The 16466-nt window shown below is 41.1% G+C and overlaps 1 protein-coding gene across 1 annotated transcript in view; it reads right to left on the bottom strand.

The window, feature by feature from the left end:
* The window catches only part of LOC143940173 (astacin-like metalloendopeptidase), a 33328-nt gene extending 29568 nt beyond the window's left edge, over nt 1-3760 (bottom strand). Inside the window, exons 1-2 of the mRNA XM_077461295.1 lie at nt 3190-3760; nt 1185-1256 (exon numbers count right to left, since the gene is read on the bottom strand). Coding sequence (XP_077317421.1) covers nt 1185-1256; nt 3190-3229 — 112 coding nt within the window. The 5' untranslated portion in view covers nt 3230-3760. The remainder of the gene's footprint in view (nt 1-1184; nt 1257-3189) is intronic.
* Between the last annotated feature and the right edge of the window lie 12706 nt (nt 3761-16466).

Below are 16466 nucleotides of genomic sequence, written 5' to 3'. Positions count from 1 at the left end.
TAGAAGCTGCCAAGGTAAGAGGAAGCAATTGGGAAAGGAGGTTTAGTTTAGGTTAATTTAGGGGTCAAGAGAGGGGGTGGGAAAATTTAGGGCAAATTCAGGAATAAGGCAGGGCTCAAAATTTCAAGTCCTGAACTACTAGCCAGGCCTTAAATCGGAGTTCCAGTCTGTATTAAAAATAAAATTAAACGTCAGCAGCTACAAATACATTAATATAAGGACACTTACCTGTCCAGGTATTTAGTGTCCAGGTGTTGACACCCCTAGCCGATCCGTTCATCAGCTTCGGGTGCAAGCACTGGTATTCTATAAAATGACTGCTACCCATCAGATAATGCAATGGAAGTGATGTTCCGACCAAAAAATACTTACTTACATTCGCAATGCGTTCCACGGCACACTATGCGTTCCACATACTTTATGATCTGACGGGTAGCAGTATTCTGAGAGAACACCCATGTGAACATCTTAGTACCCCAGCTACGTCTTGAATTGCAGAGTAATTTTAGCAGTTAAATGAGCGTATATACATCAATATCACATATATCAATATACTATTTATTTAAATATGCTTACATTATTGCTAAAGTTACTCTAAAATCCAAGTGGTAGCTGGGTGTAGTACGATGTCCGTATTGTGTCTATTCCAGTGCAGAGCTAGAACCACCACTAGGGGGCGAGACTGTCCCCTATGAGAGGAGAATGTTCAGGCAATCTTCTGGGACCTGTGATGTGTCCCAGAAGACTGCAGAAAGGGAGGGGGGAGAGGTGATCTTCCTTCTGCCGATGTGGAGCCTCGGGAGAAGGTGGGAGCTGGGTGCCTGTAAAAACAGGGTACCCGCTCCCCCCCAAAAAAATGAAATGCCAAATGTGGCATGTTAGGGGGTCACCAATACTTAAAACGGAAGTTCCATTTTTGGGTGGAACTCCGATTTAACTTGTCCTATTGACAAGCTGGTGATTGGTTGCTAGGCTGTCCGAGCAACCAATCACCAGCTTGTTAATAGGAAAAGTAAACTTTGGCAGCTCCCGTCGCCCTCAGCTTATGTCCACTCACCTAATGCCAGAAGGTGAGTGGAAATTTAGAGGGCTGCTTTAAGGTCAACTTCTTCCTAAGACATAGACATTATCCAACTGGTGATTATTTGTATGGAAAAGAGATTAGAGAGTAATCTTGACATTACCTTTATTTGCTTGTGCTATTTGATCAGAAATGGTCCATTCATCATCATTAAAGGAAGTTGTGTCAGCATCTTCTAAAAAAATTATTAAAAAAAATATTTGATATATGAGGGCAAGTTTGTCATTCATCCTTATAACACACCAAACATAAAACGGACTAACAAGATTTAACTGAAAGTGAGCCAAAGACAAACTTATATAGCCAATAAAATTTGGGGCTGTTAAAGTGAACCTGTGCCCAGAACATGCACACTAAAATATTCACATATTTACCTGAGCCCCTTCATCTCCACCGAGTCCTGGCTCTTGATTGGATAGTATGATAGCAGCAGCACAGCCATTGGGGGCAGGGCCGTGTCCGGCATTCGTATCTGTGAACGCAAACGCTGGACTCGGGATCGCGCCCCATAAGATAACCCCCTCGGGAGAGCACTTCTCCTGGGGGGGTACCTGATGTGAGGAGGAGCCGCGAGAGCCACCGGGGGACCCCAGAAGACAAGGATAGGGGCCACTCTGTGCAAAACAAGCTGCACAGTGAAGGTAAGTATGATATGTTTGTAATTTAAAAAAAAATAAAAAACGATCCTTTACAATCACTTTAACCCCTACCAGTGTCATTTGTACAGTGACAGTGCATATTTTCTTAGCACTGGTCCCTGTAGCAGTGTCACTGGTCCCCAATAAGTATCAAATGTGTCAAAGTGTCGCTATAAGTTGCTGATCACTGCAATTACTAGTGAAAAAAAAAATATATTCCATAGTTTGTAGATGCTATAACTTTTGCACAAACCAAACGATATGCAATTATTTGGATTTTTTTTACCAAAAATATGTAGCAGAATACATATTGGCCTAAATTGATGAAGAAATTTGATTTTTTGTTTACATTTGTTTATTGGCTGTGTTTTATAGCAGAAAGTAAAAAATAGAGTTTTTTTTTCTCAAAATTGTTTGTTGTTCTTTGTTTATAGCGCAAAAAATGAGGTGATGAAATACAGGCATACCTCACTTTTAGGTACACAATGGGGTTTATTTACTAAAGCTGAAAAGTGCAAAATCAGGCTCACTTCTGCATAGAAACCAATGAGCTTCCAGGTGTTATTACCAAAGTTATTACCAAAGCTTAATTGAACAAGCTGGGGTTAGAAGCTCATTGGGTTCTATGCAGAAGTGAGCCTGATTTTGCACTTTTCAGCTTTAGTAAATAAACCCCATTGTGTACATAAAAGTGGGGTATGTCTGTACCACCAAAAGAAAGCTCTATTTTTTTGGGGGGGGGGGGGGAAATACATAATTTGTTTAGTTACAGCGTTGCATGACCGCGCAATTATAAATGAACCACTTGCCAACCACTGTACACGATATATGTTGGTACAATGGCAACAGTGGGCAAATGGGCGTACCTGTATGTCCCCTTTAATTGGCGGGGATATTTATTATAGCAAAAAGTAAAAAATGTTGATTTTTTTTTCAAAATTGTCGCTCTTTTTTTGTTTATATCGCAAAAAATAAAAACCGCAGGGGTGATCAAATACCACCAAAAGAAAGCTCTGTTTGGTAGAAAATAAATGACATCGATTTTTTTTTTGGGTGCAACGTCGGCTAAAGCGACGCAGTGCTGAATTGCAGAAAGTACTCTGGTCAGGAAGGGGGTAACATCTTCCAGGGCTGAAGCGATTAAAATAACGCAGTGCCGTATTGCAAAAAATGGCCTGGTCAGGAAGGGGGGTATAACTTCTGGAGTTGAAGTGGTTAAGTATGATGCCAATGCCTTACTTGCTTTCTTTTTTTGGGGGGGGGCAGGACTAATAGGAGAAAAACATACATTCTTAAACCCAGGACCATAGCTCTGTAAGTGCAAACCCAACACTGCTCTACTTAAGTAAAGCTTTTTAATATATTTTCTAAATTAATATAATTATTATTATTTTTGTTTCCAGAACAAAGTTTTTAAAAGAAATGCCTAAATTCAGTAAGTATTATAATAGGATATATTCTTGTACTTACCAAAGCTGTCATCCCGCTGGAAAGTCTGTAAGAAAATCATATGCGTTAGTGTGGACAATGCACCGAAACCATGCAGATGGAAACAATACCTAATGGTGTCTGCACACGCAACAAAATGAATATTAAAACAATCATGCAAACAAGAGACCCTCTATTCAATCTAGTGAGGTCTTGATCAATTTTGACTTTTGCCAAGTTAAATCACCAAATTTTGTTTAACATTTTTGATTGACTAAACAAATATCCACATGAGAACCAATTATAAAGCTTGCCGTACACACTGTATTCTGATTGCACCACCTCGGTATAACGCCATTTAGATATTCTAAAATGATGGAATACGACGATCTATGTAAACTTGCACATTTGTTTATATACACCCAAGCAGACCCTTAAGCCCCATACACACTATCAGATTTTGTACAGATTTTTTCCTTCAAAACCATATAATATGAGGTCAAACCTTAGGACTTTCAATGTGTATGCAATCAGGCAGGCCTTTGCACTACATGGTTTTGGTAAATGCGAAGACAAAAATCAGCAGAAAATCTGATAGTGTGTATGGGGCTTTACAGTTCCCAGTGGTTAGTATAGTAGATATTAAGGAGCTTGTACATTTAGAATGAAGGGCAAACCATTGTGTGGCACTTACCGCAATGGGCAACATCTCTCCCAGAGACAAGAATGATGCAGAGATAAGGATTAAAATAGTGGTTGCCATGTCTTAGCCTCAGTGTTACTGGAGGTAAGGTAATTGACCATGGGGTGAGACTGGCTTATAAACATCTAGAAGGGCTGAGGTTATCCAATAAGAATACAGTATCTGGATTTCTTTTGTAAATTCCACTCATTGTTCCACCCCAAAACCAGGACAAGGGGAGAGCCAGATGCAAAGATCACTATTGTGGAATTGAGATGCTTCATTTGCATGGGCTAAGTAAATAGAGTAAATAGAAAGAAAATGCTGCTGACAACCAACAAAGCAAAATCATTAAGACATACATGGCTTATACAAAATGAAAAAAATAATAATAATAGCAATGAATTTTTATATATTATATTATATATTTTCATCCTTATTTCAAAATACAGTAACAATTAACAACTGTCATATTTCAAAGCTCTCAATGATTATGTTAGTTTTAAATGAATTCCCCTCATTTATCCCTATGTATTATTAAAATGTTTAATATTTGTAGATGGGTATTATACTTTTTTGGCATTCCTCAATTTGTGGAAAAATATAGAATATTGGTGCTGTGCTGCTGGAGCAATTATGTAATACTCTATAAATGTTACGTTAAATATAATGGAATAGTGCCTAATGCCCCGTACACACGGTCGGACATTCCGACGACAAAATCCATTCAATTTTTTCCGACGGATTTTGGCCCAAACTTGTCTTGCATACACACAGTCGCACAAAGTTGTCGGAAAATCCGATCGTTTAGAACGTGGTGACGTAGAAATCGTACGACGGGACTATAAAGAGGGCATCAGCTTCCTTGTATGGGGAAGAGGAAGCAGATACACTGACAGTCTGCATGAGACCTGCATGGCATCAGTGATCTGCTGATCCCTGGCGCAATGCTTTACAGGCTCCTGCAACAAAAAATAATAAATGCATATTTTTTTACCAGCAAAAAAAAGTGCATTTATTTATTTTATTTTTTTAAAGTGAACTTATCCTTTAAGTTTTTTTTGTTTTATTTTTTTACATTATCACTATATAATTGTAACACAACATTTTTTGTATCTGTTTGATTGAGCGCTACCAGCTATTATTTTGTCACCATTTATAATTTATTTATCAGAGGTAAGCTGCTAACACCAGGGTCATTTATTGTTCTTGGAGGTTTGTCAGGCTAACAAGCCCTACAGGTAGGGTTGAAGGAGCGCCCAAAGATTAGTAATGCAAAACTAAAATACAAAAACCCTAATGCCATATTTAACCACTTCCGGACCGCCGCACGCCGATATACGTCCTTATTTTGAAGGAGGATATCATTGTTATGGCAGCAGCTAGCTGCCACAACCCCGGTATCCTCTTTATATATCCTCAGGATAAAAGTGGTCTCTGCGGCAGATTCGCCACAAGATCATTTACTTTTATTGGCGGCGGGAGAGGGGGCCATTTTTTTAAATTCTTTTTTTAAATAACAATATTTTATTTTTTTTATTGCATTTTAGTGTAAATATGAGATGTGAGGTCTTTTGGACCCCAGATCTCATATTTAAGAGGACCTGTCATGCTTTTTTTCTATTACAAGAGATGTTTACATTCCTTGTAATAGGAATAAAAGTGACACTTTAAAAAAAAAAAGAAAGCAGCGTAAGAATAAAAAATATTGTTTTTTTAATCGCGCCCCCTCCCGCCGAAACTCGCGCGCATAAGCGAACTCATACGTGAGTAGCGTCCGCATATGAAAATGGTGTTCAAACCACACATGTGAGGTATTGCCACGATCGGTAGAGTGAGAGCAATAATTCTAGCCCTAGACCTCCTCTGTAACTCAAAATATGCAACCTGTAGAATTTTTTAAACGTCGCCTATGGAGGTTTTAAGGATAAAAGTTTGTCGCCATTCTTTGAGCAGTCACAATTTTAAAACGTGACATGTTGACTATCAATTTACTCAACGTAACATTATCTTTCACAAAATTGAAAAAAAATAATAATAATAATGAAAAAAAAAAAAAATATATATATATATATATATAATAAAAATTGGGCAAAAAAAGTGTCAGCAGGGGGGCGTGGCCGGATGGGTGGAGCGGAGTGAGTGAGTGTGTGAGGAAGCCGCCGTGTGTGTCTCCCTCCCAAGCCCCCATGGCGAAAGCGTGGAGCGCTTAAAATTACGGCCGGGTGCAGTGCAGTGCAAGGAGGGCTGGAGTTGAGTTGAGCAGCATAGCTGGACACTGGACGGGAGGAGGAGCGACGGCGTGACACTACCTTATCGTGCCAAGCTCTCGGGGATCCCCGCTGACTTCCGGGTTCCGTGTCCCGACGGCCGAAGTGAAGTACGAGCTCACGAGTACCTCCGACCAACGCCGAACCATCTACGGAGAAGACACCGCTCACATCAAACCACCGAAGGTTCCCCCGCTCCCCGGCAAGCCGCAACAGGAGGAAGGAGGTAAGCGGCGGGATTGAGGGGAGGAAGAAACCGGCAGTCTGAGGGGCATTGTAGTGGTGATCTGGTGGAGAAAGCTGGGACACAGTGATGCCTGTGATGCCTGTGGACTGGTAGTACTTAATCAGGAGGGCACCGAAGGGGGTAAGAAACATTTACGTTCCCCTGTCAGTTTGTCTCCTCTGGATGTCTGGATGCCCGGATCCCTTCGCCTTGTGTATGTGTCTGCTAATCTAATCTATTAGCCTGGGTAACACACGTAAAGGAATACCTCCTGGAAAAGGAAAAAAAAAAACCCGAACATTTTTGTAAGCAGTTTCCAGGAATATCTGAACCTGTGGCCTGTGGACTGATTATAAGGCTAGCTCAGTGCATCATTAATTTATCAACTGAGGGAAGGTGTTTGTGCTAATTATTAACAGGCTAAACGGTACCTGAGTTAATGTGATAGGAAGTGTCTGTGATACTTGAAATGAACATTGGCACACGGCTACTACTGCATTCAGTGATTATTGTGTGGTGTGTGGTCGGGTCAAAACCCTCTTAAAAACACGCTATAACCGGGACTGTTCTGTTTTGATTGTTCTGAAGTAAGAGGTGAGAAAGGGAAAGTAAGATGCAACATCTGCGCTCTGCAAAAGAAAGGGGGGAAAAAAGCTCGCAACAGTCCGCCACAGCAGCTAAGTTAGAACAGTATGCTCATAACCCGGTACAGTCATCTCAGACCCCTCCAAAAAAAGGACAGTTAAAGGGGCAGCAAGGTGTAATGACCGAAAGGAAAAGTATGGGACAGTCAAACATTAATATTAACACACAGGTTGGAGCAGTGGCAAAATCCTCAGTAAATAAAAATGCGGACGCAGGGGAACAGTATATAGAAACGACAGCAGGCGACTCCCCCCCGTTAGAAAAAGAGCCAACTATAAAGGACGTGCTACTGGCCGTAAATGCATGCAACATCTCACTGAAAGAACTTTGTAACCAAATGAAGGGAGTGAAGGAGGATTTACTGGTGGTAAGGCAGGACCTACAGAAAGTGGTGGAAAGGACGACAGAACTTGAGATAAGGACTAGTAGATTAGAAGATGATTCAACCTTCCTAATTAAAGAAGTAGAAAGCCTGAAGGAGCAGTTCAGCGGATATAGAACAAGAATGGACGAAATGGAAAATAGGCTCCGGAGGGACAATGTGCGAGTAGTGGGGCTTCCGGAAAAAAGTGAGGGTGTAAACCCTGCTGAGTTTATGGAGCATCTTCTGGTTGAACTGTTTGGGAGGGATGCTTTTTCAACAGCGTTCTCAATAGAGAGGGCGCATAGGGTACCCTTTAGAGCACCATTGGAGGGGGGCCGTCCCAGGCCATTATTAATGAAATTACTTAATTATAAAGATAAAGTGGTGTTATTACGGAAGGCAAGGGAAATGGGGAATGTACTGTATAAAGGTGTTAGAATTTCATTATATTCTGATTTTTCCCCAGAACTTCAGAGAAAAAGGGTAGAGTTCCTCCAGGTGAAACGCAGGTTACAGAAGCTCAGGGTGCCGTATGCTCTTCTTTATCCTGCAAAGCTACGGATTAATGCATTAGGGCATACTCAGGTTTTCTGTTCCCCAATGGAAGTGGAAAAATGGATAGAAGAAAATAAAGAAAAGTTGTAGTTGTTGGGGTTTCTAGTACTGAGTGGGATAGGAAGATAGAAAGAGAAGGGGGGATGAAGTATGTGTGGGTTTTTTTTTTTTTTTTTTTTTGTATGTTTGTTTGTGTTGTTTGTGTTAGTATGGGAGGGGGGTTGGGAGGGAGGTAACACACGGCGAGTGTACTAGGTGTGGGTGGCAAAGTGGTTGTGAAGAGAGTGGTATAAGGTCACTAATAGCCCCTAGGGTAACACCTAGGAAGGTGGGTGAGGGGGGGGAGGGAGGTAGAAAGGGGAGAGAGGGGATGGGTGTAGTAGGGAAAATAGGGGGGAGGCTGAAGGGGAAAAAAAATATGTATGCACTAATAAATGGAGTACAGGAAATAACTCAAAACACAAAAGCACACAAAATGGGGGGTGGTAAAACTTGGGGTGGTAAAAAACGAGGAAAATATATGGGTCACAAGGGGGAAAATGGTAATAAACAATTATATAGTATAATTTATATCCAAAGACACATAATATATGAGTTAATGGTGACGCCTAATAGATTTGTTATTACACAAGGGAGTAATATTTGGGGAGTGCGGTATAAGGTAATAAAAGAAGTTAGGGGGGAGTTGGTGGGTACTGGGAGAAAAACGGTTCTTAACAGTGTCCTCAGTAGACTGGTTATTTCGCTCTCTCTCTCTCCTGCCCTAGGTTTTTCTTTTTTTTCCTCTCTCCTCTCTATTTGTTTATGGCTATGCAGGACGGTAAAATTAAGATAGGCTCCTGGAATGTGAGGGGACTGGGGACGCAGCTGAAACAAAAAGCAGTGCTATCCTTGTTGGAGGGATGTGGAGTAGAGCTGCTCTGCCTGCAGGAGACCCATTTAAATAGAGATACAATATACCGGTTGCAGAGTAGAAAATATCAATTTCAATATCATTCTGTTTATTCGACATATAGTAGAGGGGTGAGTGTCTTGGTAAAAACGGGGGTGAATTTTGTATGTAAACGGGTCAGCTTGGATGAAAAGGGCAGATACATTTTCTTACATTGCCTAATTGAAAATAGAGAATGTATGCTGGCAAATATCTACATCCCTCCACCATTTAAAATGGAAGTGCTTTTTAAATTACAGGAATTTTTAGTAGGGATAGATGGTGTTCCTACAATAATAGTAGGGGATTTCAACACGGTATTGGATATTAAAGTCGATAGATTCCCAGAAAAAACACTGGCGGAACCAGCTTGGCAGGGGAGGTTGGGACAGTATCTGGAAGAAGTAGGGCTACGGGATTTATGGAGAACTGGGAACCCGGGAGTCCGGCAGTATAGTTGTTACTCGGCCACGCATACTACGTTATCCAGGATTGATATGATACTGGGGAATGACCTGGCCTTACAAATGGTGGAAAAGATTGAATATCAGCCTAGGGGGATTTCAGATCATTCCCCAGTAACAGCAGTATTAAAAATGAGAGAACGTAAGGTACAGAGGTTGTGGAAAGTGAACCCGCTATGGTTAGAACTGATAAAAAAAGAGACAGAAGAACGCCCTGAGAGAATTCAGTGGGAATTAAAAGAATTTCTAAAAACTAATCGGGGTACAGTAACATCAGGGATCCTGTGGGACACTCTGAAAGCTTTCCTGAGGGGTCTCCTGATCCAATCAATAGCAAAAATAAATAGAAAGTCTAGGGAACAGGAGGTACAAATAGGGAGAGAAGTGATAGAGGCTGAAAGAGATTTTATTAGCGATCCCACTCAGGGCAAAGAAAAAATCTGGCTAGATAAACAAGAAGAACTTAGGCTATTAACTCTGAAGAAAGCAGAGATTCAACATATGTTCCAACGCCAAGCCTCCTTTGTTGAAGGGGAAAGCGTGGGAAAAATGTTGGCACAACTGGTGAAGAATAACTCGGGTCCTTCCTCAATCTCGGCGATTAGGATAGGTGAGGGAAAGGTCACAACAGAAACTGGGAGTATATGCCAAGCATTTGAAGGATATTATAAAAACATATATACTGCACAGAAAGTGGGGATGGATGAGCAAATGGAAACATTTTTAGGTCAATTAGAGGTACCATGTTTGAAACAAGAAGAAAGAGAGGAACTGGAAGCCCCAATAACTTTGAAAGAACTTCAGGAAGCAGTTGCGAGTATGCCAAACCAGAAATCGCCTGGTCCGGATGGACTACCGATTGAAGTCTATAAAAATTTTGGCGAGATACTGATTCCTGAACTCCTGGAGATGTTAAGAGGAGCATATGGGGAGGGTAAATTGCCTCCATCAATGATGGAGGCGGTTATAACCCTGTTGTACAAAGAAGGGAAGGACGCCTTAGATGTTGCAGCGTATAGGCCAATTTCTCTCCTGTGTACCGATACAAAGATACTGGCCAAGGTATTAGCGACTAGGCTTAATCGAGTTATAGCAAGATTAGTCCATATGGACCAAACAGGGTTTATAGCCAACAGATCAACGAGTATAAATATTAGAAGAGCCTTTTTGAATTTGCAGGTCCCAATGGATAACGATACTCCGGGTGCAGTAGTGGCATTGGATGTAAGGAAAGCATTTGATAGCGTAGAATGGGGATATATATGGAAAGTTCTGGAGAAATTTGGCCTGGGTCCTTCCTTCATAGGATGGATTAGGATGCTATATGACAAACCTAGTGCAAGACTAAAAATTAATAATGAGTTATCCGGGAAAATAGAACTGGGGAGAGGGACGAGGCAGGGGTGTCCATTATCACCCCTGCTCTTTGCATTGGCCATAGAGCCCTTGGCATGTGCAATTAGAGCAAACCGGGAGATAGTCGGTTTCGTAAGGAAAACTGGAGAGGAAAAAATCTCACTTTATGCAGACGATATCCTATTGTTTTTGGGGGATATGAGGTACTCATTACCAAGGGCAGTGGGACTGGTGCAAGGGTTTGGAGGCTTCACAGGGCTGGAGATAAATTGGGAAAAATCGGAATGTCTTCCTTTGGACCCAATGGGTCAGCAAACGGCCCTGGGAGCCCCCCAAATGCCAATAGTGGATAAGTTGAAATATCTGGGAGTTACCTTATCAAGGGATCCTAAGCAATATATAAGTCATAACTTAGTCCCATTATTGACTAGGTTTAAACAAAAAATTGCTATATGGAAACGAATGCCTCTCTCGGTGGCTGGCAGATGCAATCTGATAAAAATGATATGGATGCCCCAACTTTTATATATATTACATAATGCCCCAATATGGATTAACAGAAGCTGGTTTAATAAAATCGAGATGTTGTTTAGGGAGTTAATATGGAGGGGAGGACAGGCCAGATTGAGATTGCGGATGCTTCAGCTACCGGGAGAGGAAGGAGGATTTGCGGTCCCTTATCCGGAGTGCTATTTTTGGGCGTCCCAATTACAACAGCTAGGGGGGATTGATGAGATGAACGGAGGAACCCCAAATGGGAGATTAGTATTAACAGGCTCCCCACATAGCACGCTGATTGAGACCTTGGAAGCGGACTCATTCCAGTGTAGATGCCCTACAGTAAAAATGATGTTAAAACTATGGGATATAGTTAAAAAAAAAATGGGATATAGTGAAATAACAAAGTATACGCCTCTCTGGAACAATAAGAAGCTACAGGAAATATGGCGGGTTGGAAAAATTGTAGAATGGGAAAAATGTGGCATTGTAAGGATCAGCCATTTATATGGCGGCAGGGGTATTAAATCTTTTGATCAACTGCAAAAAGAATTTAAGATATCACAAAACTCATTTTATGCCTATATACAAGTGAGGCATGCTTTAAAGACCCAGTTTGGAAACTTGTTATTAACATGGGAAGAACTGCCCTTGCTATACCCAGTAGCACAAGCAGGACCAACAAAAGGATTAATATCTAAATTCTATGCCCAGTTGGGTGAACAGATCTATAGTGAGAGGAAAGGAAGGGTCGAGAAGGAGAAATGGGAGCAAGACTTAGGTAATATAACTCGAGTACAGTGGAAAAATATCCTAGCGGCATGCCCAAAGGTCTCGGTCTCTCCTCCCCAGAGGATTTCCCACTTGATGCTAATTAATAGAGCATACTATACTCCCCAGAAATTATTTAAATTTGGTAAGAGAACAGATGACTGTTGCCCCAGGTGTGGGGGGTCAGGGAATTTAATGCACATGTTCTGGAAATGTCCCAAATTATTTAGATACTGGGAAGGAGTGGTAAAGATAATAAGTAGGGCCTTTGGGACGGCAATAGAATTAAATCCCATAGTGTGTATCTTAGGTTATAGAAAGGAGGAAGTAGAGAGAAAAGGAGAAACAACAGTAATCCTAAGATGTTTATTTCAAGCCAGAAGGATGATAGCTAGGAGATGGCAATCAAAGCTAGCCCCCACAGTTGAGGATTGGATAAGTGCGGTAAATGAATATCTATGTAAGGAGAGAGCAGTATATGCAAAACGAAATAACCTAAAAGAGTTTAATAGGAACTGGCGAGAGTGGATAGAAGAGATGCATACCCCAGTTTAAACCATGACAGGAAAGGGAAGAGGGGAGGGGGAGGGGGGAGTGTATATTAAAGGTATGGGAATCATCATAACACATTTATGATACACCGTGAAATAAAAGCACAAATATATATATAGGAGGGGAGGGGAGGGGGGGGTGGTGTTGATAGAAAGGGAGGGAGGGAGGGGAGGGGTTATATTAGTAGGAAAAAAGTAGGAAGTGCAAAAATAGTTGAGGAAGGATAAGGGGGGTTATGGTATGGTCTAGATACTGTTTTTTTTTTCTTGTCTGTTAATTATATGTGATGTATGGATGTATTTTCATATCCCCCGTCCCTTCCTAGAACTTTAAAACTCAGACTCCGGAATGGAAGGAAGATGTATTTGAATCCTGGCAATGTAATTTTAAAATGTGGTCTGTATAATGTGAAAATTTAATAAAGATTAATAATAAAAAAAAAAAAAATTGGGCTAACTTTACGGTTGTCTTATTTTTTAATTTAAAAAAGTGTATTTTTTCCACAAAAAGTGCTCCTGTAAGACCTCTGCGCAAATACGGTGTGACAGAATGTATTGCAACAACCGCCATTTTATTCTCTATGGTGTTAGAATTTTTTTTTTTTTTAATGTTTAGGGTTCTAAGTAATTTTCTAGCAAAAAAAAACTGTTTTTAACTTGTAAACAACAAATCTAAGAAAGAGTCTCGCTCCTTAAGTGGTCATTGTGCTGATGCTAATTTTGTATGGTCAGGTTTTTGTTTTTCTGGTTTTTCTGCATCCATGAATAGGCAGAAACTCTGCAGCATAAAAATGAAAGGCGCCCATTCTCTCAATAAAGAAAATGCTAAATAAATAATGACACGTGCGCAGTTCACAGAATAGACACATTGATGGTGAACGCGCTCTACACAATTAGTGAATTAACCTCAGTTTTTACTTTGCATAGGGATGTTTCTTAGCTTAGTGAATGTGGTGAAAAATTGCTTTGCACAGAATACCCAATCAAGACTGGATGATACAAGTCAATAGAGTTTCACCTCATTCACTAAGCAAAGGCAAAATTCCCTTATAAAGTAAAAATTCATGAGCAGCCTATTTGTAAATCAACCTCATTGTCCTCGAGAATCTAGTAAACAAAAGCGAAAACAAAAAAATTTGCAACAAAATTAGGTAGAAAAAATGAGTAGGCTGCCTCTCTGTTCACAAAGTCAGGTTTATTTTTAATTGGCACCAATGGAATGGCACATTTTGTTGTATGTACTGTATGCAATGACAAATAAAGCCTATTTCTTTATTGTATCTTTATTAAATAAACTAGACTTAAAGGGGTGTTGCACATAAAAAATAAAAAATAAAATCTTCAAAATTCCTAAAAATAAAACAATTTAAATTTGGATTTATTTTTTTAACTTACCTCTAAATGCCTGTTGCTAGGGGGTCCCTCATAGTCTGCCTCCTTCAGTGCCTGGGCTGGTGACATCACTTCCCCTCGGCACAGGAAGGGCTCAGCTCTGCCCCCTCCCTCCTGTCAGTCATCAGGGACACGTGACAGGTCCCAGATGACTGCGCGGCCAATCGCGGCACCGTCACGCATGCGCAGTGGGTGCTCGCCTGTGGCTTCACAGTTGCAATGCTGGTGCCGCCGAGCAGAGGGGGGGTGAGCGGAGCTTCGACCCCCCCCCCCTCCGCATCGCTGGACCCTGGGACAGGTAAGTGTTTGATTATTAAAAGTCAGCAGCTGCAGTATTTATAGCTGCTGACTTTTAATTTACTTTTTCAAATGGAAACTCCTCTTTAAGCTGAGTGAAATTAAAAGATAATAGAGAGATTACACAGATATAACTCTACCTCTGGATATGCAATGATAGCACCTATTGGGACACCTGCCTTTACACACACATAAGCTTTAATGGCATCCCAGTCTTAGTCTGTAGGGTACAATATTAAGTTGGCCCACCCTTTGCAGCTATAACAGCTTCCACTATTCTGGGAAGGCTGTCCACAAGGTTTAGGTTTGTGTCTAGGGGAATGTTTGACCATTCTTCCAGAAGCGCATTTGTGAGGTCAGGCACTGATGTTGGTTGAGAAGGCCTGGCTTGCAGTCTCTGCTCTAATTCATCCCAAAGGTGTTCTATCGGGTTGAGGTCAGGGCTCTGGGCAGGCCAGTCAAGTTCCTCAAACTCGCTCATCCATGTCTTTATGGAACTGGCTTAGTGCACTGGTCCAAACCATTTGGTCATTTGGTGGAGAGGGGATTATGGTGTGAAGTTGGGTTTCAGAGGTTGGGCTTGGATCCTTAGTTCCAGTGAAGGGAACTCTTAAGGCTTCAGCATACCAGGACATTTTGGACAATTTCATGCTCTCAACTTTGTAAGAATAGTTTGGGGATGGCCCCTTCCTGTTCCAACATGACTGCTCACCAGTGCACAAAGCAAGGTCCATAAAGACATGGATGAGTGAGTTTGGGGTGGAGGAACTTGACTGACCTGCACAGAGTCCTGACCTCAACCCGATAGAACAACTTTGGGATGAATTAGAGTGGAGGCCTTCTCATCCAACATTAGTGCCTGAGGGTGGTGTTTGTACTGAGGGTTCTGTACCTGGGTGGGGCAAAAGTGGGCATGAGGGTCTGTCTGTACTGAAGGGTCTGTGCTGGGGTGGGTCTTTCTGGGCGCAGTTTGTACTGAGGGATTTGTGCTGGGAGGGGTCTGTCCTGAGGAGTCTGTGCTGGAGAGGGGTCTGTACTATAGGGTCTGTGCTATGGTGAGTTTCTACGGAGGAGATTTTTTTCGGGGGTCCATCTGTACTGAGGGGTCTGTGCTGGGGGATTAGTTTGTGCTGGAAGAGGAGTCTGTACTGAGGGGTTTGTGCTGTAAGGGTCTGGGCTGGAAGCAAAGCAAAGCAAAACTGCAGATTGCAAAATAGATTTAAAAATTTGCAAAATAGATAAAAAAAAGTCCCCACAAATAGAACTTTATTTTGATGGTATTTGATCACCACTGGTGTTTTTTTTATTTTTTGCTAAACCAATAAGAAAAGACCGAAAATGTTGAAAAAAAAAAAGTTTTTTCTTTGTTTCTGTTATGAAATTGTGTAAATAAGTAAGTTTTCACCTTCACTGATGAGGACTAATGAGGCTGCACTGATGGGCACTGATGATGAAGCACTAATATGCAGCACTGATGAGCACGGATAGGCAGCACTAATATGCAGCACTGGTAGGTGGCACTGATATACCTCAATGATGGATGGGCACTGATAGGCACTTATAGGCGGCACTGATAGGTGGCACTGACGCGTGATAGACATGTGCGATTAATTTCGCATGAAACTAAAATTTATACGAATCCGAAATACGAGTTTTTATGCATACGAATTCCGGATCCAAATGCATAACGAAAATTCGTAATTGTTACGAAAAGTTAACAAACCTAAAAGTTAAAAACCCAGGAAGTCAGCACAGCACAGGGATGGTGGGAATCCCTCATAATACTAAATTAATCATAACGAAAATGGTTTCGTTAATCATAACGAAAATGGTGGGAACCCTATGGGAATTTCTATGCTTGCGAATTTCATTAACAAATTTCGGAATTTCGGATCCAAATTAACAGAATCGTGATTGGTTTTGTTCACCAATCAGAGGAAGTCAGCACAGCCCAGGGATTGTGGGAACCCCTCATAATGGGCACACAGCAGGTGTATAGACCTGGGAACTCAGCACAGGGATGGTGGGAACCCCTCATAATGATAAATTCATCATAACGAACATTAGTAATTGTTACAAAATTTAACAAACCTAAAAGTTATTTCATCATAACTTTTCGTAAAAATAACGAAAGTTTGTTAACAAAACTAAAGGTTAAAACCCCAGGAAGTCAGCACAGCACAGGGATGGTGAGAACCCCTCATAATGATAAATTCATCATAACAAACTTTCGTTATTTGAACAAAAAGTTTACGAAAAATTTGTATTTCGTACGAATCCGAATTGAATTTCGTACACAAATTCCGAAATATGTTTT

This window comes from Lithobates pipiens, unplaced genomic scaffold (genome assembly GCF_037356315.1).
Source record: "Lithobates pipiens isolate NorthernLeopardFrog02 unplaced genomic scaffold, aLitPip1_a1.2 Scaffold_10, whole genome shotgun sequence".
NCBI lineage: Eukaryota > Metazoa > Chordata > Amphibia > Anura > Ranidae > Lithobates > Lithobates pipiens.
Note: the sequence above shows the minus strand (reverse complement) of the source record. Positions and strands in the feature narration are given on the sequence as shown.